We start from the raw sequence: 23,685 nt of genomic DNA on the forward strand, positions 1-23,685 counted from the left end.
GGCTTGCTATTGTGGTGTGAAAGGACGGGGACGTCTTAGAGGGAGTGAATTAGAATATTTATAATCTGTTGGTCTTTAAAAAATATATAAGATAAATTTATATTAATTTTTATCTAAATATGTTTTAGGTTTAATTAATGGGTTACTCTAATTATCAAAGCGCATGTAAATTGTAAGAATGTAAATGTGAAAATATAATAAGGTAAAGAGAACAAACTTGGTATAAAGATATTTATTTTGTGATATCGATAATATAAATGTTACATCTAGTTTATATTGGAGCTCTATAAAGAATATATATTCTCGATCGGTATTCAGTCACAGTTCTTTAAGTCACCGAGTCATAAAGATAAGGTTTCTATTTGGATGAGCTATCAAGATAAGGTCTTACTATTAGTCTCTTTTCTAGTCTCTTGTCATTGTGATCACTTTGGAGTTGTCACCAAGACAAGTGTCTCCGCGTCTCCGTACATTGTCTCGTCGTCGCTATACATTAAGTCGAAGGGTCAACAAGCTTGAGTCACCAAATCTCAAGATGTCAGTGAGTTACTAATACGCTGACGTACCACTCGGTACAAGTTAGGATCACTCATTGATACCTTCTTCAAGCTGTAGCACCTAACTACAACTTATTCTAGATCTATAAGCACTGATCACTCTCTAATCTTGTGTTTAGTTGCCTTAGATAATCACTTTAAACACTTTGGTGACTTGAATGTTTTTCCAAATGTGTATGAGCTTCCTCTACACTCCAGCAACATGCCACTCCTTCAAATGATAGAGTGGAGGGATATTTATATCCTAAAACTCGCGCACTAGCCGTTAACCCTATAGCTTAGAAAAGTTGTTAACACCGAATCATCTAGTGAGAATAATAGTACTAACACCGGATCATCCGGTGAGTATACTCTCACAAACTAGTCATTGGAACTCCATTCAAGTCTATGTAAACACCATACACTCTGGTGTATACTTTATCTTCATCATCGGACTATCCGGTGAGTTATCCTGAGCCACCTGAGTCTTTCCTTCTTCTCTGTGTAAATTACTCCGGTGAAAGTATCTGATGCACATCACTTCATCATCGGACTATCCGATGTCTTGAACTTCATTCTGCCTCTTTGCACTGTTCATTATCCGGTGTAACCTTGCTTTATCACCGGACCTTCCAGCATGTTGATCTTCGATTTTCCACGACTACAACATTCTTTGGTGGAAATGCTTCGGTGTGTATTTCTCTCTGATCACCAGACTATCTGGTGGGTTGTTTCATTCTGTCTTCTGGACAGAAACACCTGGTGTTGTCACGCTTTGATCACCGGACAATCCAATGAGGCTTAGCCTTCATTCTTCAGCACGACACCCTTCTCTGAAAGAATTGCTCCGATGAGCACACTCGCTAATCAACGGACCTTCCTGTGAGGTCTTCAAGCCTCTTCCCCCCTTTGTCAAGTATGCTTTGGTGAGCATAATATTTACAGTACCAGACCATCCGGTGAGGTAAATCTTCATGCAACTTCTTCAATTCGACCATACTTTGTCTCAGCTGCGGTGGCTTCTTCATGTATTGCATCCATAAGACATACTAACATATATTCTTGACAAACATGTTAGTCCCATTAACTATATTGTCATTAATCACCAAAATCACAATTATAACCTAATAGGACCATTTTTGCTACATGATGTTTGTATCGTCCTGTGATCTCAGGCCCTCTGCCCCCACATCTATATTGGGTATTCTTCCATTATTTCATAGTGAATGTTTCATAAGGGCATGCCTTTTCTCATTATGAAGTGGTATGCTCTATTTACGTTGCTACTATTTTAGCTAAAATTGCTAAACTTTTTTGGAACTTAAATGCTCACGACAATAGGGCTAATTCACGTAGAGCGTCACTGGACCCACTCTCGCTGCCTGATCCTATAGCCACAGTTATTATGAACTAATGTGACTAATGCCTTGCGGTTACTCATGCCTTTTCAGCAATAGACATCCGTTCAAGAGGGATGCCTTCTAAACCGGCACGAACATAACTATTCATCATGTATAAATACCTATATTTATCAATGAGAAAACCAATTATTAAATAAATTACTTGTGTCTCTACTCTATACGTTATCAGCCTTTCGCTCTGCCGAGTATGATCAAGAACAGAAGAATAGAAGAAGATCGAAGAGGTGAGCGACATGGCGGAATGGAACTTACCTTCTGTGTCGCCAACGCCGTGCTCCTGGATTCTTTTGTGGTCGAGGACGACAGCCCTATCACGGCTACCGTCGTGCATCAGGATGTGGCAGAAACGATGGCAGCTAACCACCATGGCGACACCTCCGAAAACATCCTTTCCTTCTTCGACATCGGCCACACCCCCTACACGTCATACCCTCCTGCACGACGCAGCTGGCCTTGACATCCATAACCCCACCACTATGGCAGGCTTCGGCCCCATGGTCGGACCATCCTTCATCGTCGGTGCCAAAGCACCGGCCTTCTTCACCGTGGCCACGTCAGACTTCAACCAGGTTGGGGCCACTAACACAACAACCCAAATCCTCTTAGCCTTCACCACCTCCACCTCGTCGGCTTCGCCGCACTATCGCCCTTCCGCCGCCACCTCACATGCCCCCTCCGGCGGTGCTTAGAGGCAGCCAATGTGTCTTCCTTGATGATTCCGTCGAACGATGACTGAGGAGGCCAATCGGCACCCTAACTTTGTGCCCCGTCCCTTGGTCTCCTCCACCGCGGAGGGCTTTGTCCTCCCTCCGATGACGCCAATGAAGCCCATGGAGAGGACGGTGGCACTCATCGGCGTTGCTACGGTGCCTAGCCCTAGCAGATCCGCTCGTATCTCTTTGAGCTGTGGCACTCTGGCTGTTGTGCTTTGGTGCTATGACGACAAGGCAGCAATGGTGCTACAAGGCAGCAGAGTGGCGACTATGGCAGGCAGACGCTCTAAAGCAGCGGCGACACAACAGTTAGGAAACCCTAACCCTAACCACCACCGTCGACCTCTTTATTTGCCATGTGCGCTCGCCCAGACCTAGGCCGGCCGTAAGGCCAGCAAGGCCCAAGCCTAGGTTGGCTCAGTCTGCCTTCGCCCTTGCATCTCGTGCCTGCCCGCATGGGCCTGTGGACCTAAAGTCCTAATGGGCTTCAGTCCAAGTTGACTTGGATCAAATGCCAGTAAACTGTGTCCTAAGGCCATTTTGCATATGATACCCTGTGTTTATGTGAAATTGTAAAATGGTCCCACAAATAGTACTAGTACTTATCATGTTTAGGCCTACGTAGTTTACTGTAATTACATCCAATATTATTTACTGTTGCAATTTAACATTCCAGATCCTGTTTTTTCTGAAATATTATGCAATGTTCAATGCCGTTGCCTCATGCAATCTCTATAACATGCAATTATGTTTATGACCATATTAATTTTTCAATTGAGATTATTTTTCTTGCAAAATTAAATATTAATTCATCTTAATTAAGTCCAAAGTGCTATTATTCCCAATAGTGCTTAATTCCAGTAGAATTAAAATGCAAATTTAATTTAGTGATTACCTTAATTTAATATTTGAGAAACACAAGGTAATAGAACTATGTAATTTACTGTATTTTTGCAGATTATCCACCATTACTGTGAGGTCTATATTTTGTCATCTTGACTTAATGACTACCTTCAATGTGTTCTTTCAAATATTATATTTAGCATAACACAAGGTAATAGGAACATAGGTATCTACTGATAAATGTCAGATTATATCTTCTACTATTGCGAGATCTACACCATATTTGATGATTATCTTCAACGTGTTAGCTACATAATTTGAGGTCTACACTATATATTTCAAGTCTCAACTTGATTTTACATATTTTGCATCACTATTATAATATTACCATGATGATTTGTAATTTACATATAGTAAATTAACTAAATCTATGGTAAAATCTATGTAGGACACAATGACTGAAAAAGAGTTCAATGAACTCGCGCTTGATGGTCATAATTATTTAACATGGGCAATGGACGTTAAGGTCAGCCTTGCGTCGTGCATCACTCCAACCTACCCAAGAGGGAGATCCATCACTAGCCGATCAAGTAAAATATGGAGCATTATATATAATAAGACACAATGTTCATCCGAATCTTAAATATGAGTGTCTGATGGAAGAGAATCCGGGCACTCTATGGCTAACTTTTAGAACCAAATATGAACAGCAGAAGGCATTCATTTTGTCCGATGCAAGTTATGAATGGACACATTTTTGACTACACTATTTTAAACCTATCGGAGATTACAATCATACTATTCATAAAATATGTTTCAAGTTACATTTTTGTATAAAAAAGAACCTATAGATGCGAAAAAGATAGATGAAATTTTCTCTACTATGCTTCCCGCTGATAGAATCTTACAGTAACAATACCGTGTAAAAGAATACCAAATTTATTCTAACTTAATACATATATTACTTCGGACCGAAAAGCATGATGAATTCCTTCTAATGAATCATCATCAACACCCAATAATCGCTACTCCTTTATCTAAAATATATGCTAATATATAGAATAACAACAAGTTTGATAGCTGTTTTAGACACCAACCAACGAACTTTAAAAGTAAACACAAACACAATAGGAAGCAGAAGCCACGTGCACCGGAGCAGGGGAAAGACATTTCTAAACAAAAACTTGACAAATCTAATATTTGTCACAAGTGTGGATGCTACAAACACATCACGAAGAAAATGCCATACCTGAGGCATTTAGTTGATATGTATTTATAATTCGTGGAACGTAACCGACCTGCTCAATAGCAAAGATATTAAACACACTTTAATATTCAATTGGACAATAACAATTAGTCTAGTTTTTCATAATAAGTTCTATAAGAACCAAGTAATAACCAAACTCTCTAGCAGCCAGAAGACCCCATGAGCATAGAGAACATGATTGTCGAAGCAGAACGTCATGTTTAGAGACTTTAACTAGTCTCTCAACCACTTAGATATTAGCTTATCTACGTCTATTAGTTGTTGTAATACATATGTTGTCATCATTATATATATTGTATGTCACAATGTTGTATTAGTACTACAATACTACATAAAGTTTGTATATATTCTTATATATTTGATAAAGAATTTTATATCAAATTCTTCATTTCTATATATAGATTTCTACAGGAGTCAATCGGATGGAGGAGAAAATGTACCTAATGGATAGTTGCACCACAAATTCTATACTTGGAGAAACAAAATATTTCCAAACTTTTACTACAAGACAAGGAAATATTTTAATAATCGTTGGACACGATGTAATGATTGTTGGATGTGATCGTGCCATAATTACTCTCCCTATAGGTACACAAACTATAATTGATAATGCTCTGTTGTATCCTGGTTTAACCCGTACCTTACTAAGTTATAGAGATATCTGTGAGAATGGTTTCCATATTAAAATATAGGATGACAACAAAGAGGAATTTCCTCTCTTAATCAAAATAACAGATATAGCAAGCTTCTCTATATACCATATGGATTGTACTATACATATATAAAACTCGTACCATATATTGCGTACAAAATAATTTTTCTATCTTGATGAAATTAAGACTTGGCATGGTTGACGTGATCATTCTACCTTATAGATGATGATAAAAATTATTAATAATTCTATTGATCACAACATCAATTCCCAAAATCCTCATATTTGTGTGCACCATATGTGTCATAGGAAATTTAATTTAAATGCTCTCTTACCTTAAAATTCGTAATATGCCACCCAATTTTTTAAACACATTCAAGAGCATACATGCAGTTGTATTCAATAATTTTATGGACCATCTAGGTACTCTATAATACCGATTGATGTATCTTCAAAATAGTCACACATGTGTCCCTTATTTATATGGCACCACACTTATGCTAAACTTATTGCTCCAATTATCAAAATTAGAGAAAATAATCCTGGATGCATGATCAAATTCATTTGTATGGAATAGTCTGGTTTTGGGCACTACAACATTAAATATCTTATGTCCATACTCATAATGGTATAGCTGATTCTTTCATCAAGAGAATCAAATCATTTGCATGATCAACTATAGAATTACAATTTGCCAACATCTTGTTGGTGATATGCGGCTTTACATACCATATTATTAAACCAAATTTATCCAACTGCAATCATACGAATCCCTCAGTTGTAGTTAGTACGTGTAACTTTGGCCCCAACTAAGTATTTCTCATATGTGAATCGGTTATGTTCTGCGTATACCGATATCACCACCCCAATATACATCAAAGGGCATTAAGGATCCATATGAGATATAATTATCTGTCAAAATATAATACCTTGAGTCCCTCACAGGGGACATATTCATTATTCATATGCTAATAATATTTTTAGGACAATTCCTGTTATTAAGGGGTACAAAGATTGCTATGAATCAGAAGAAAATATCACACATATTCATATTTAGTCCTTATATCCACGTACCTAAGATTTGAACTCTAATTCAGAACATCTTGTATTTGCAATATATTACAAATAATATATCAAATACATTTATTCATCATAAATGTGTCATCAAATTCGATTCCAGCTATAAATGTACCAGAAAGAGTGGAGATACCTAAGACAACCACACAACTCCTAAATCAAAATAAGAGGCGGAGAAGTATGGTCACACGAGATATAACTTCTTGCAAAAATTCTCAGAAACAGGGGGAGAACAGCCTCCAAGACTGTAAATACAAGTCAACATCAAACTGATAGACATTTTATGGATATTCACTATTCAAACGTTTATAGATATTCAACATCCAAATGCCCAGCACAAATATATACACAAGTTCAGACGCTGATTCATTGGAACATCATAACTTTATTATTTTGGGAAGATATGGAGTTAAATAGGATAATATTTTTACAAACTATATTGATCACAGAGAATCAATCAATACAAAGACTACAAATTATTGACATATATTTCTCCTCAAAATTACCGTACACATTCAACTGGATCTTGACCAAAAGTACTAGGCATCGTGTTTCATCAGTCAAATTTGGTCAAATCAAATGTGATAATTAAGGAGAATTTCTTTCGCTCAATAACACAATGTCTTTCCTATGAAAACAAACTGAATTTTTATTTCATAAGATGGTGAAATAGTGAGGCTTGTAGCATAAGGGTTCATACAGTGACCTGACATCAATTACAATGCTACATATTTATAGTATTTATGAAAATTATATTCCCATACTCAATATTATTGGCAGATCAAATAAATTGGATAAATTCAGACATATAAGTCCCTAATGGACTTCGTATTCTGAATCTAAATACAAATCGCAATATATATTGTGTACAACTTAAGTCACACTATGACTTAACCAGTTAAGTTGATTGTGGTACAACTGATTAAATGGGTTCCTTCCATAGAAGGGTTACTCCAACCACGACGATTGCATATGTGTGTTTATAACAAAATCCCAGTTGAATTTTGTATCATCTCCAAACCACACACGATAAAGTATGTAATCATCTTAAGACGAAATTTAAGATAAATGATGTTAAAACCAAATTTTACTTATGTCTACAACTTAAACATATTACTTCAAAAATATTTATCCATCAGCACATCAATATCCAAATGATATTGGATAATCATATCTATCAAAACACTTATGATCATTCAATCTCTAAATATAAATCAAGAGATTGAATCTAAAGTTCTATATCTTAGTACCATCAAAACACTCATGTATCTTGCAAATCACAACAAATCTAATATCGCATTTGCAGATAACTTGTTAGCTCAAATAGCGCAGCTCTAACAACGCCATTAAATGTAAGTCAAGATGACATCCACATATATCTTTATGGAACCAAAGATCTAGGTTTATTCTATTAGCAAAATTAAGGTATGATTATAGTGGGGTATTCAGACACTGGCTATATAACTGATCTCCATAATGCTATATCACAGATTGGTTTTATGGTGATATAGCATTCTTCTCATAGGAGCCAAAAAACAGATTTTAGTGGACACTTTCATATATCACTCTGAAATATTACATACATATGTATGGCTTCATAGAATGATCAACTACATAAAAAATTATGTGGTATTGATTCCATTGAATCACCAACCATTATCTACGAAGATAATACTGCTTGTGTTGCTTAGATATAAATAGGTTATATAAAGAGTAATATCACTAAGCATATTACCCCTAAATTATTTTATCCTCATGAGTTATAACAATACGAGGATATAAACATCTTACAAATTAAATCTTGTGATAACCTCACAGATTTATTCACAAAGTACTTACCAACTTCTGCGTTCTAAAAATACATTTATAGAATTAGTATGCAGTGATTTTGAGATTTTTAAGGTTCAGAGGAGTTTCCTCCTAAATTTTAATCTATTCATATATCATATTATACTATTTTTCCTATATGAGTGTTACTCACTATGTTCCAAAAGATTTTAATGAAGCAATACTTATACAAGAATATATGTTATATTTTCTATTTTTCTTACCGGGTTTTTAAGAGAGATATCAAAGATATATTGATCCAACAGATCATACTTATTATTCTCCAAAATCACTTATATGTTTTTTCTTTTTTAAGATTTTCTCATCTAAGTTTACAGTGAGATAATAATCAATATATATTATATATTTTTTTATTTTTCACTAAGTTTTAAAAGAGTTTTAATGACATATCACCATTACAATCAACTATTGAATCTACCAATAAGAAAACCAACTATTAAATCTATTATTTACGTCTCCAATTTACATTGCAATCATAGCTGTATTAAATTTATCAATAGAAAAAACCAACTATTAAATCTAGTACTTATATCTCCGCTTTACATTACAATCGTAGCTAATAGCAGCATCACCTCGCGCCCGGACTCCTGTTGCTGCCACCCCGTCACACGGTCACAGGCATCCGCGTCTACGGCGGGCGCCCGCAGCACGCCGCGGCAACCGGTCCCCCACACTCGGGGCCGTCAACCGTGGCGGTGCAGCCCACCGCACCGCGCGGACGTCTCGATCTCACTAGCGCGCTCCACCCCGGCCGCTTCGCCCACGCAACACGCGGCGGCACGTTACATCGTCCCCTCGGCGCGTGTGACCACGCCGCGTCGGCGTCGGCGTCGGCGTCGCTTCGCGTGGTCACATACGGCCCCTCCGCGCACGCCGCAGCCGCCGCGCGAGTCGCCGTGCCGCACGCTACATCCCAGGTCGCACGCGCCGCATGCCGCCGTGCGCGGCCAATCGCACGACGTGACCACCGCTCCCTTGACGACAACTTTGGCCAGAAATAAAATTTGTTACAGTTCGGCACCGCTGTCTACTGCTTGCTTGTGATCCGATGGCCACGGGACCCCTTGGCGACGCATCAAAGCCACCCAACAGCCGAAAAGGGGGACGAAAAACCACAGCAAAAAGTTTACGACGGGCACGGCTGCGCCGCGCGGGTGTCGGTCAAGGTACCCCACGCCCCGCAGTTGGCGCCGCCGCCGCCGCCGCCCACCGCCGCTCGCGTGCACCTACCGCCACCTGTCGCCGCCTAAAGGGAACGCCTCCGTTATAACTCCCCGCATCATGCCGTCCTCCACCACCGCCACACCATCATCTCCATCACCACCACCACCATGGCTTCCCCTTCTCCCCTCACCAACGGAGCCGCCTCCGGCCGGCGCGTGCCGCCCCCGTGCTGGACGCCTGACGAGACGCTCGCCCTCGCGCGCGCCTACACCACGCGGCGCCTCACCGTCGGCCGCGAGCACCTGACCTCCGCCGACTGGGCCGCCGTGGCCGCGGCCGCCCCGTCCAAGACAGCCAGGCAGTGCCGCCACAAGGTCGAGAAGCTCCGCCGCCGCCTCCGATCCAACAACCGCCGCCCCTGCCCGCTCCTCGACGCCATAGACCTACTCGACGGCCCTTCCCCGCCGATCCTATCCCAGACCCAGTCCCGGTCCCCGTCCCTGTCTCCGTCCCCACCACCGGCGGTTTCTCCGCCGTCTCTTTCTCCTCCTGCGTCCCCGCCCAGAAAGAGGAGGCGGGACGATGCCGGAGGCGAGGACGGAGTGAGCGACGTGGTGGGGGCGCTGAGGGCGATCGGAGAGGGCTTCCTGCGGGCGGAGGAGAGGAGGATGGAGGCCGCGAGGGAAACGCAGAGGATGCGGATGGAGATGGCGCTCCGCCATCTTGACGCGCAGCGGCGGCTCATGGACACGCTCGTCGGCCGCATCGTCGACGCCTTGGAGTGACGTGGTGGCGCAAAGGTGTCTCCTTGCACGGCTTCTTGCTTGTCTTCGTTGCGTAATGGCTTTCGAGTTTAGGAGTTTCTTAGCGTTGTTCATATGTAGTAGCTGTGATGGATCTGTGATGTAGTTGAAGTGGACAAACCTTACTGCTTTAGCGGTCTTGTATTGCTGATGAAAAAGAGTGCTTCTTATGGAAGAAAGACAAGTTATCTTTCCTGTTCCACGTCTGTTGCCTGATTACTTTTGTTTATTGTGCTTTAATTTGTTTGATTTTATGTTCTGATGAAAGTAACATATACTCCTAATAAGATAAGAGCTCTATAACATTGAATTCCGACGACAATTGTGTTTGGGAGACCTGGACTTGTAATTCCTTGAAAGGAAGAACGCAGGTTATCTGCTCTATTACAGGCTTACGTCATGAAAACTTTTGGTACCTTGGCCTGCCCCTGCAACCTATGGAACGGAACCTAAGAACCAAAAAAAATGAACTGGAGACGGTGTTGTCGGTAACTGTATTTGTTTTTCCTTTTGCTGATGCCTCACCTCTTCTTCTGTTGAGGCTAATAGTTTTTTTTCCCAGTTGAGATGCAAAACGAACTCACTTCTTGGTTTTATTTAGCTGGTTGGGCCAACATATACATTATGAGTCTATCATGCCATGGTTTCATTTTTAGTTAGGCCCGGCAGGATACCATCTTCTTAGTTCTGCTAGAGTTTTTGCTGTATGGAGCTGAATTCACAGCATAGTTATATCTCTATGAAGAATGCCCTTCCTTGAAGTTGGATGTCTCTTGGTGATCCTATCAAGCAGTTACAGATGGAAAAAAGGGCAATATTGGAACTCAGAACCCACACATTAGCATTCCTCGGGTTGTTGATCGCTGCACCATATGTACATTTCGTCATTCTGAGGATAATTAATGGTACCCAAGCCAAAATCCTCAAGAAAACTCTGATGGGCTCATATGCAGATTTCCGTTCCAAAGTGATCAGAGGCAATAGTTTGTCTTCACCTCTTGTATGTAGAACTATTGGAAAATTGTAGAAGATGAATTCGACATGCTCTTCTTTATACAATGAGGTTCTTCTTTAGGACATGTTCTACTCTAAAATTGATGGCTGTCTTACTGCATGGCACCAAAAGCGAATACGTTCTCTTAGCCCCATGCAGTTATTTATGTTTGTTATAGATGCTTCATAGAGATTCGCGGTGGTGCTTATAGGTTGTTATCCCAACCTTTGTTTCATCTTTTGTTGACCACTTTTTTTTTTTAAAAAAAGAAATTATTTGGACAATGTATAGTGTCTTATTGACGATTTTTTATGTACTTGTATAACTACTATGTCTGTTCGTGTGAATAACCATTCTCTTGTTGTTGTCTGTCTCCATTAACTCCTTTCCCTTTTCAAATCTTGTTTCTGCGTGCGCATGCATGCATGAATTTGTTCATTGCTGATCAGTGGTAGGTTTTTTCCTCCCCATTTTTTCTTAGATTTAATGTTTTAGATGCTACCTATCCTTTTTGTCTACACTTGAACAGTAGGCTTTGGCTACGTGCTTCATTAGTTCTTACTGTAGAGGTGTCATAGTTGGGACAAAAAACATACATGCTCTTGGTTCTGTACTAGAGGTATCAGACTTCTGTTGGGTGGAAAATACTAAAATTCTCCCAGGATCATTGCATATTATTGTCCCAATTTTGTCTCCACCAACAGAGTTAATCTTATCAATTTTGACACATACTTCTCACATTTGCTATACGTACTTTATTTCTTAGGGAGAAGGGCAAAGGCATTCCTTTCTCAAAAATAGCACATGATATATTGGCACTTGCTAAAGATTAACACATTATGTTCTTTTTCAAAACAAAGGCGACTTGCTGAATTGCTATATTTCCATGGAAAAATTTGAGTGACATAAAGAAACAGAGGAATGGTAGGTCAGTGTTAGCGAGTGACATTTCAGCCAATTACTATTTTGTGTTGCACTGTTGCTATCATCGTGCATGGATCACATATATATTGTTTTCCTTGATAATTCCTTACCTTGTTTGGTATTCAAGTGTTGTCTAACTGTTGTTTCAAAGTCAGTTGGATTAACTGGAAATATGATGTTTCATTATTAGATGTTGTCTATAACTGTTTTTTTCTTGATTCAAACAAATTGTCACAATGCTAGTTACAGTATACCTGCTGCATGTTTGATTGGTCGCAGGAAATTGTACACCTTGAGATCATTGTTGTTAACGATACAATGTTAATAGCATCTGCTTTGATGGTCTTGTTGGTCAAACTAAGCTATACTCGTCCGGCGTTTTTAGGTATTTGTGAATAAATCCATATTTGCATTACTTAAATGTGCCCACCATCCTTTGCTATTAAGCTGTTCCCACAACTTCGTCCACACAATCTAATTTCTATGATATTTTAAGTTATCTATTAGCCTCACGCTTTCTGCTGAGCTGAAAGTTTAGTTGCTTTGAATGAAAATACTTTGGATATTCCGTGATCTGCTACAGTTATCTTCTCATTGTTTAGAATCTTCTTATCCAATGAGAACTCTACATGGATACTTAAGTTTCCAGAGCACTAAAAGTTTATACAGGAAAGGTTTTATCTGTTCATTATTGCAATCTAATGCTGCGGAGGCAGCTCCTAAGTAGGATCTAGGATCACTATCAAGAGAACTTATTGATAGCACGGTGGTAAGTCACCCAGTTGTGGTGCTATCAACTAGGGTTCGAATCTTGGTTAAAAAAAAGTATCTTACTGTGTGTTGCTTTAAGTGTGGTTTTAGTGGCCGTGAAGTCGTTTTTAGTGATACCCTTAGGTGGTCAATTTTTGATGTATTTTTTTACCTTTAAAAGTAATATTATGGGCTGTCTTCCCCTATAAATTTTGCTTTTTAAGATCACCATCAAAGTATGTGGTACTTAGTTTGTTGGCATACACTCTTTTAGCTAACTGTGCTGTTCAACAATTGGGCTACCACTTGAGATGAGCATCAAGAAATGAAAATTGAGGTATGCACATTGACTCGATGGAGCATGCTGATTTGAAAGCAGGAATTCACTCCATGATGTTCGGCTTTACTTCCGTGTTCCATGACTTCCATCCTGTGTGCCTTTGTGGACCTTGTGTGGACCTTGAAATGTTGATACGATTCTGTATAACAGGCATTGTTTAGGTTTATCGAATATCATTTTTAAAAGCTAGTGTACTGAATATTTGCAACTTGTGAGCCTGCCTTTTTGTTGAATATTCCTTCAATATGCTCTTGTTTCGTAATGAACCAGATCTATCTTTTGAAATATTCCTTCATTCCACGTGGCACGATTACGTAAGTCCGTGTAGCCTAGTCAGCATGTTGACGTCCTGATGATGTCATCAATTAGGATTTTTAGTAAAAAAAAAAACAAATCCTTTTATTCTCTGAAATGAGGTATTATTACAATACAACCCCTAGATTTTTCTATTTTCACAAAAAGGACCATACCAGTACTGTTATTTTACATTTAGCTCCCTAAAGTTTTATAGATTTACATATAGGTCCTTGAACTTTTACAAATAATTTTCTAGAGCTTTTCTATTTTATCGAATAGTCTCTGCTCATTTATAGAGAGACTCATATAACTTCAAACATTTATAACTTTTTCATACAAGCTCTGTTTTAGGTGATTCTTATGCTCATGCGATCATAGTAACGAGTACTCTTCATTAGTATGCTTTTCTATAGTGCTTTGTTACTAGTTGGTGTACTATTTTTAGATATTTGTAATTGCTTGTTTTTGGTGTTCGCGAATACAATAGGAGACAAGCAGCTCGCAAACCTGTAAGACCAGACTTTTGAAGAGTTTGATCAACCCGTTGTTGAATGCAAATGTTTATGATCATATTGACTGTTGTAGGGAAGCATGTGTTTTTTTTTTTACTTCTATTGCATGCTTCTCAAAATGAATCCCATGTATAGAGTTTACTAGATATTTTAATGATTATCCTTGTCACTTGTGTTGTAGTTTAGGTGTTAAGGGTAGAAATGCTTAGTCCTGCTGTTGAGTTGGGTGGTTTAAATATTAATCTGTTAAATGGTCTATACAATATGAACTGGTTTGGGTAATCTTTGTGGCAACATGAATCATAGGGATCTAGACAGGTTGGTTTGGTTTGTATGGTTGTTGTATGCGCATTGGGTAATGTGTGAGTACCTGCTTTAAATCTTAAGGACCGGTTTGTGAAGCCTGTAACTCGGCATAAAAACACAATCATGAGGCTTGTATGAGTACGACCTGACCAATTAATTAGATGCTGTCGGTGTATCAGGAACCGGGGGTCCCTGAGTCCCGAGGCCAGGCCAGCCGTCCGCCACGCGTCACCATCCCGTGAGGTCCCTCCTGCGGGATGAGGAAAATCTAAGTTCCGAGAGAAGGTGCTCGGGGCCACAGCCTCTGGTCTCCGAGTACCCCGGTTCCCCGATGATCCGCAGAGTCCAAGTACCGGGAAGAAAGTGCTCGGGGAGGTGCCCGGTCGCCCCCGAGCGCCCGGTTCCCCGAGGGTCAGTGCAAAAGTGCTCGGGAGAGAGTGCTCGGGGTTGCACGTGGCAGCCCCTGAGCACTCGGTTCCCCGAAGGTTCGCGCGAGAGTGCTCGGGGAGGTGAACAGTACCCCCGAGCACTCGGTGCCCCGACGACCCAGAAGGCCCCCGAGGGGCCCGCCGATGAGGTGTCAACCAGTCAGAGGTCCGAGGCCGCATTTAATGGGCGTGCGCGGCCTGACATTCCCAACTACTCCCGCCGCAGTGTCAGTCCCTGCCATGCTTTGGCAGAGAGGCGTGGGGCCATTAATTGCACAGGTCCCGTCCCGTATCATCCGGTGTATCTCGGGATAACATTGGCAGGATCAAGGCGTTCCGCCTGCCGCCCTGCCGTGGCAGAGGAACAAGACAGGGCGGGCACGCCGGGTGCCTCTGTGGCTGCTCGATGGGCCCCCTCAACGGCGCCCGTCGTCAGGGCGTCCACAGTGACGAGTGATCGGACGCGCGCCGCATTTTTCCACCGCCCTTGTCACTTCGCCCAGAGGAAATGATGACGCCTTTCTCAGTCGTGGCGTCTTGGAACTTGTGCCCTTTCGTTCCCGTTCGGGTATGTCGTGGCCGGCGAGTGCATAAAAGGATCGGCATACAGAGAGAATGGGAGATTGATCAAAACATCGGAGGAGAGAACAGTCGGAAAAAAGACAAGCCCAAGCAGTCGACCGTGCCACTCTCAGACGAAAACGTCGCAAGCAAGCCTGAGCAGAGTTAGAACAAGTAGCCTCAAGCTCTTAGTTAGACAATATATTATTGTAACCAGATATATTCTTAAGGGATCCCCCTCAGGGTAAGATATTGTATCCACACAGGAGTAGGGTATTACGCCCCCGTGCGGCCCAACCCTATCTAAACTCCGGTGCATTTACTTCCCTTTGCACTAGGTCGATCATCCCTCACCACCGCCCGTTGTATTTATTTCCACTTCCATTTATTTCTCCGACGAACTTATTCAGGATCATCCCCCGGCCGAATCTCTAAAAAGGGGTCTCTCGGAATCCCTGTGACAGGAGTTAATCCTCCGACAGATGCCCTCCTTGTTTTGTACGCACCAGTTAGCTGTTGAGCGACATAAGAGGAGGTCTCTATTGTGAATAGAATCCATGTTAGTGGTAAAGCTTTAATAGGTGCATACAAATTTTGGGGCGTTTTGTAAGGTCTTGTAGTAAGACCCCAGCTTTGCACATCGGAAGTGTGACGCATCACGGAATCACGACTCACGGGTAAAATGTGAAATCTCTGCAGAGTGTAAAACTGATATATCAGTCGTGCTCACAGTCAAGAGCGGGTTTGAACTTCTTTATGATTAGTGGGGGATTTGGTTTGGTTGGTTTTGGTAGTTGGGTGGTTGTAACCAGATGAGTTGTGGCTAGTTTGTGGGATACCTGGTGAGTTTTGTAGTCGAATGAAACTCGATGATCTGTTTCCCTTACTGTTAATGTCATCACACATAGTAAATAGGACTGTTAAGTCTTTTTAAGTCCTAAGATAGAATGATATAGATGCAGTAAACCTGAGTTAAGTTTTTTTTGTCTTAAGTCTTCATGTCATACCTTTCCGCACTTGCGGAGTACTCACGCTTGCTTCCTCCCAACAACTTATTGCTACTCAGAGGGTGAAGACTTTGAGAATATCGCAGACGATGGAGCTGAGTTCTGATGGAACTGAGTTCTAAGAGGAGGAAGACTTCAACCCAGAGACGATAGTCTAGGCTGTTGCTCCTGCAGACAATGCCTGTAAATTGATGGAAGATTTATTATCGTTGGTTTATCTTAATGTTTTTTTTTATAACCTACGAGTCCTTTTTATTGAACCTTATTGTAATGTAATAATATTATAATAATTTCACTTATAATATCATCACATATATAAAAATTTAATCCTGACATATATGTAAAATGTATCTAATTTGTTTCTTTAAAATCAGGTGTGACATCTAAGCAGCGAGTGCCCTAGACCCTGGCTTGGTGTTCAAAGCCGGTACAAGGACCAAGGTTTTCGTTACCGACTGGAGCTCGGTTACCGAGCTCCAGCGGTAACTGAAAATTCGTGATTACTGCGGTTACCCGTCGAATTTTCAAAATAATTCAAACAAAATTCATTTGAATAAATTTGAAATTTACAGGAAAAATCACGAATTTTTCGCATTGTCAGTAACCGCTCGGTTTTATCGGTAACTACTCGGTTTTCTCGATTTTCAGTGAAGTTCAACAAAAAACCTAAAAATTATCTCAATCTTGTAAAATCAATAACTAATTCATCTGAGCTTCAAATCAAGTGAAACAAATTTTGTTGGTTTCCTTGTAACATGATCTACATGATAAAAATATTTATACTCATAAAAAGGTTCACAATGTTCTGTGAGAAAATGTATTTTTTAAACTAAGTTAAATGCATAGTTTACTCTTTGCTAATCCAAAAATCATGAAACTAATTTTGTTAGTCTTCTTACATGATCCTATGTATTTTAAAAATATATGAACTCATGAATTAGTTATTGTAACATGCAGGATTGTATAAATGTGTTGAGACTAGATTAATTCATAACTGACCCATCACACCTAAAAAATTAGTGAAACCACTTTTATTAGTTTATTTATACTATGATTTATGTAGAAAAAATAATAGTAGACATGAAAAAGTTAATTACAATGCTGTTTCTTAACATATTCACTTTATACTTATGAACTTTATAAAAATCATAGAGAAATTAATAAAACTCTAAATAAAGTGAAATCAATTTTAATGATCCTTTTAAGATACGTTCTACACAAGAAAATATGTGTTTGCATGTTAAACGTTTCCTTAACATGAGTTAATAACTGAGCTGCACGCTTTAACTTTTTTTATTTTTTTCAGACTTCCTCCCTATAGAATATGATGCAAACGATATTATTTTTAAAATTGTTTTCACATAAAGCCTTAGAATTGTGTCTAGTTTTTTAAAGATTTTTTGAATTTTTTGAATTTTTGAATTTTATTAATTTAAATTTGATTACCGTTCAGTTTCTGAAACCGAATCAGACCGAGATGTCCGATTATCACGATTTTTACTCGGTAGCCATCGAAATTTTCGAACCCTGACAAATGTCAGGACTACCTCCAGTTCTTGTGCGCGGTGCCCGACGTGGATCGGGCCGCGGTGCTGCGCGCGGTGGGCGAGCGATGCCCGCCGCGGGCGGGGCCTCGATGGTGCTCGGACCTGAACGCACCGAGCGTGACAGTGGCGAGCCTTGTGGGGTCGAGGCATGTGGACCGGCGGGTGACCAGCGTGGGCGCGGAGAACGAGACGTACATGGCGTTCGTGAGCACGCCCGACGGCGTGGCGGTGCGCGTGGCGCCCGACGAGTACTCCATCTCCATCGCCATCGCACCCGGCGCGACGAGGGCGCTACGGATGGTGCTCAACACCACCGCGCCGGGGAGCGCCTTCAGCTTCGGCGAGGTGGTGCTCAAGGGCGACAAGAAGCACACCGTCCGGATCCCCCTCGCCCATGAAGTCTCAAGCACTACACAAGTATACTACTCCTAGCTCATAATACCCATGTACCGCACACGCGAGGGATGTACTCCGGTGTACACGTACGCGTACGGGGCACGAACCCGTTCCAAAATCTACGTTGACCCAGGGCTTCTTGTCCCTTGAGACCATGAGCAGGCAAGAACACTCCCTGAAATGCTTCTACAATCCGCGTGTTCACGGTCGCAATTAGGTAGACCTGGTTTTGGTGCAGGGGCACGCCTGCGCGACGAACTGACGATGACATAGAGTAGGGTTATCCGGCCATTGACATCGATTGGGATGAGGATGTGAGCGGATGGCGCCACGTCGGTGCTACGCGGCGAGGTGGCCGCGCATATCCGGGTCCGGCGTTCACTTTGCACGCGTCCACCTCAACGCGCACCTCCCCGAGTTGACATCGGGAACCCGGTGGCTGTTGGGGGTAGCTGCGAATCTACGGGCCGGGTTTGAACCCGTTCCTTATCGGGTCTATCGTAGCCTGTGACGCCACCGGTGTGTGTATGTGGGAACCGGCTCCTCAGTAGGATAAACAATATTATGTAGGAAGATAAACAGTTGTTTACAGTAAATCATTGGATCATAAATACTGTTTAAAAATATTATACTCGATTTACTGTATACACACTAGTACTGTAGCATTCTGTAGAGCTAGATCTGACCGTTCTATTTCTGTTCTAAAAGTAGAAAGCGGAGCAAAGTCAAGGATACTATTTCTCTCTCCGTGACTTTGCTTCTTTTAAGTGAGAGGAGCTGGTTTTATGTCAGTGTTATCCGAACAGTTGTGTCTAATTTTTTTATCGAATCGAACATCTCAAATCTGAGTCGGATTCTGACACTAGTATCAGATTTTAAATTGTATTTTATATATTCATATTTTTTTTATCAAATCACATACCGACACCTATATTCATATCTATATAACACCGATGTGCACTTCCATGTATGGGATGGCTCCCATGACAAACAAAACCGTGAAGCCATACCTTTCGTCCGTCCATATGACCATGTTCAATGTGGACATTACCAGAGAATAGAGATGTGAGAATGGGCTATCCAACTCCAGTGCTACAGTACTCCGCAAAGCACTGTAGCACTGGAAATTGATCTTCAGCAGCTACCTCATACAGTGCTACAGTGCCAAACAGTGACGATACAGTGTTACGGATAGAGAGTGGGGTCTGTATTTTTGCGGGCTACTGTAGCATCACGTATCACTGTAGCAATATTGTAGCAACACTATTCACAGAAGCTGATAACGGGCTCGGAGAGAGAAAAAGAGAAGTAGAAGGTAGGAAATGCGGTAGCTGCTGGAGATGAAAAAATAAAGGATGTTATAATAGTGATAGGGGATGCTGTAATAGTGTTTTTGAGGAAATACACGCGTATGTGTATGGTGTGAGTATAAAATAGGTTGATAGTGTGCAGTTGTGTATGTACCCTAAAAAAAAGGAGGATAGAGATGTCACGTGCGAGAGGAATTGACTTGTATGTTTTCTGTGAGAGGAAGCGTCTCATACAGCAATGAAACCTTGGAACACAAAGGTGGGCTCGTTAACAGAGCTTACAAGCCTACAATTTCTAGCTACTTAATGCATGAAATGCTCTCATAGCTTACGCGTGTTCTTGCAAAAAAAAAACTACAATCACTTTTAGGAGAAAATAACACGGCGGAGAATAAAACAGATAAAAAAACAAGCCGATGATCGCTATAAGCAAGACAAATACAATTATACTGTAACGCCCTATTCTACACCAAAAACTATCTTTAGCCCAAAGTTAAATTTTTTTGGCATCATCTCTTCTCATTGTTGAGGTATAACTGGCATAACATCACGTACAGTAGAATATAAGATTCATAAACTTGATACGGGTAGAAAAAAAGCCTCCTTACAACTCGATCAAGCCGCACAACTCTTTTACAACGCATAAGAAATTAAAACTCCTTTAATACCATGAGCTTATCTCAAGCAGAGGCGTTATATTCTTAGTTAAATTCATAGTGACTTGGATTACAAACAATATGGAGCGTGCAAACTTTTAACCCAAAACCTATTATGCTCGTCAAAACAACCTAAGCATACTTGTAAAATAAAATCAATGAGGTAAGATAAATTCAGCAAGTAATGACTATAAATATATACATATCTCATATATACTTTAATTAAATACCGACATAAAAGCAAAAGCTTACTCTTAAAGATGGACCAAGACATGAGAAATAAAAAATACTCTTCCAAATAGTACAATATTTGCTAATACACTCTCATGTAATGTCTTAAAGTGAAAATCATTCACAACAGTGTGAAAAAAATTATCAAACAGGGGTGAACAACCCCTCGATATAGCAATTGCCAAACGAACACCCAAAATACTTGTATATCATAGTATCAACTCTCCAGGTTTCATATTCTTTAGACGGTATAGGAATGTATGAATGCCATGATATAACTCTATTTTAGAGTTTAATATTGGACGACATCAACCTCTCATGCAACTCTATGCACTTGTACGAGTCACAACACTATGGCAATGACCGACCTTTATCTCTATATGATATGCATATGTATTATCGAGGGTTAGTTCCTAACAATGATTTTGATGTATGCTGAATAGCGGATGCGTAAATGGCGTTTAAGGAATTGATGTGTGCGCGTACGATGACTCAAGGACACATAGAGTTATACAGGTTTAGGCATCCCGGAGGATAATAACCCTACGTCCTATGTGTTGTGTTATGGAGGATCTCAATTGCTTACAAAGGTAATTCTAGCTGGTTGCCAGACTTGATCTGCCTTCTTTTACAAACAGGGTCCTCATCCCTTTATATCCTAAGACGAAGGAGAACTTACATGTGGGGTCTAAACAGAAGGCCATGCTTATCCTAATATCTAACTGAAGCCATCATTACGGAGGATCAGCCGTGCCCACTTGCTCGGAGGGCTCAGTAGATCCCATCGTCGTGCGGCGCTGTGCTGGTTTACAAAATCCCACTCTGTAACATTTAATGCTACGAAATGAGATAATACCCCTCTGTGTTATTTCCGATCACATGCTTGATCGGCCTGCTGACAACGTTCCATCCATCATGCGACGTCGCGTCGAGCAGCAAAAATCTCATTTTGTAGCATTTAATGCTACAAGACGGGACAATGCCCCTCTGCACCGTCCATGACTTCGTCCACTGGAGTTGTCACCTGAAAAAGAAAAACACTTGAGTGGATGTCAATAAATACGATTGGATAGGTTGTTTCAAATCCGGCCTTACGACCAATGAGATTGGTCGCGGGTTTATACAATGGCACAGGAAGGCTGGTTGTGTATACCTTATACTAGTCGTAGGAACTATATCCTAGTCACGCAACCGACTTGCTTTAGGAAATATACGCCTATGACTGTTATATCTCTCGCGAGACCCGTTTGTCAAGGTACTTCTTTAGTCAATACATCGACATGTATGAATACAGCAATAAAATTTAAAAGTCATTCCCATAACATCGTAATCATCATCAATTTCATGCTTATACGATAGCATGACTCCCTTCGTTCAGAAATAGTAGACGTATTTCTTTTGGGCTCGGTTTTCGAAGTTACATTTTAATTAATTTTTTCTTACAAAATATATCCTTTATAATTATAAAGTCTATATAGTGTGAAATTATTTTGAATTGTGAATCTAGTTGTATAATTTTTATACATAAAAATTCTTTTAATTTGATTAAATATTGATCAAAATATACCAAATTTGAATTTTCCAAAATAAAATATACCTACTATTTTTAAACAAATGATCACTTATGAGATAATATAATTATAACACATCATATCCGATAAACGAATGCACTATATATTCTGAAATAAATTATAAATAATAGTCAGCCGGCATACTTCATCTCACGACATCACTCTCCCCAATAGGATCGATAAAATTTTTTAGCACAAGCATAAATGCATCCTAATGAGTGGAACATCGACCATCAAGCAGTACCAAAAGTGAGCAATTGAGTAGGCGATGGTGGAGAGTCGGGACGAGCCGACTCGATCGATCGGGGATGGATCGGGGTGGTCACCGTCACCGATCCTTCCACCACTTTATTCCCCTCATATTTCTTTTATTATATTATTAAAATAACTGTTTAAATCTATTGAACTCGTTACATATCACATATTGTTCAAAACAAATATTTAAATAGTAAACTGATTTTTATCCCCTACTCAATATTTGGTATTACATATACAAGATTTTACATTGCTTTTACAATGAGTCATCTACTCAATTCCTATAAATATTTTTGTTAATATTTGGTATTACATATACAAAGCAAGTGATTTTATATTGCTTTTACAATGAGTCATCTACTCAATTCAAAACAACTATAGAGATAGTTTAAGTGGTTAAAACGGCTATCAAGACGGAATAAATCCGGAAAAATTACGACGACTCGCATCGCACGGTCCGCGGAACAGACCAATTTTTCATTAACATCGGCAGAATTTCGGATCAAACAATCAACAGTCACCTACTCACCTACCACCGATTGCGTGTGGACGGATTAGAGCTTTTGCAGTCAGCACTGAGCCATCGGCTGTATCAAAAATTCAAAATCATCGACGTCAAGTTCCGTCCAAGACTAACAAGTCACAATAGGTTGCAAATTTGACAAAGTCTCTGTGGGAACGGCCATCCTTGAGTTTACCCCATTTTTTCCACGATTACCACAAAAAGACGCTGACGCGATTAGTGTGCTTGTAAGATCGAGACACTCGTGCTCACACGACGGAGCCGCACGAGAAAAAGGAGGCTTCGGCATGTGATTTGTCCACCAAGGCACCAAACCCCGGCGAAGTGGGACACTGCACTGCATGAACTGCCGCTGTCTGCAGGGACGGAGCTTCCTTGTGACCAGAGGTGGCCATGGCCCCCCTAGGCTAAGAACTTCTCTTTAGAAAATACTAATTCTCATCAGCTACATAGTAACAAAAGCACCAAATCTTGTGTGAATTTAGGCTCCATCCCGATCCATCTCTTTACCTCTATATAGGCTATAAGTAAATTCGTGATTTGAATCGATCAAATTTTAGGTAAAACCTAACCTGTACGGGCACGGCTTGCACCCAGTCTAGGCTCATTAAAATCTTTGGGTCCGCCACTGTCCGATGGTAAGAGTGATTGTTTGCTTCGACGCTCGTGTCTCGTTGGGACTTATCTTTAAAAATAATTTCATTATCTCTCCCACGTGTTGCTATAAGGGAATGTTGACATGCCTGTAGAGTA

The 23,685-nt window shown here is 40.6% G+C and overlaps 1 protein-coding gene across 1 annotated transcript; it reads left to right on the top strand.

Annotated features, from left to right (window-relative positions):
• The first annotated feature begins 9,250 nt into the window (after window positions 1–9,250).
• On the top strand, window positions 9,251–10,526 carry LOC133889060 (uncharacterized). Its single transcript, XM_062329502.1, has one exon. It carries the CDS (start codon window positions 9,689–9,691, stop codon window positions 10,304–10,306), a length of 618 nt encoding a protein of 205 aa, XP_062185486.1. The 5' UTR covers window positions 9,251–9,688; the 3' UTR covers window positions 10,307–10,526.
• The last annotated feature ends 13,159 nt before the right edge of the window (window positions 10,527–23,685 follow it).

Source organism: Phragmites australis, chromosome 13 (assembly GCF_958298935.1).
Source record: "Phragmites australis chromosome 13, lpPhrAust1.1, whole genome shotgun sequence".
NCBI lineage: Eukaryota > Viridiplantae > Streptophyta > Magnoliopsida > Poales > Poaceae > Phragmites > Phragmites australis.

Excerpts from the sequence above, each read along its gene's own strand:
- LOC133889060 (XM_062329502.1), top strand. The coding sequence starts at position 9,689 with ATGGCTTCCCCTTCTCCCCTCACCAACGGAGCCGCCTCCGGCCGGCGC.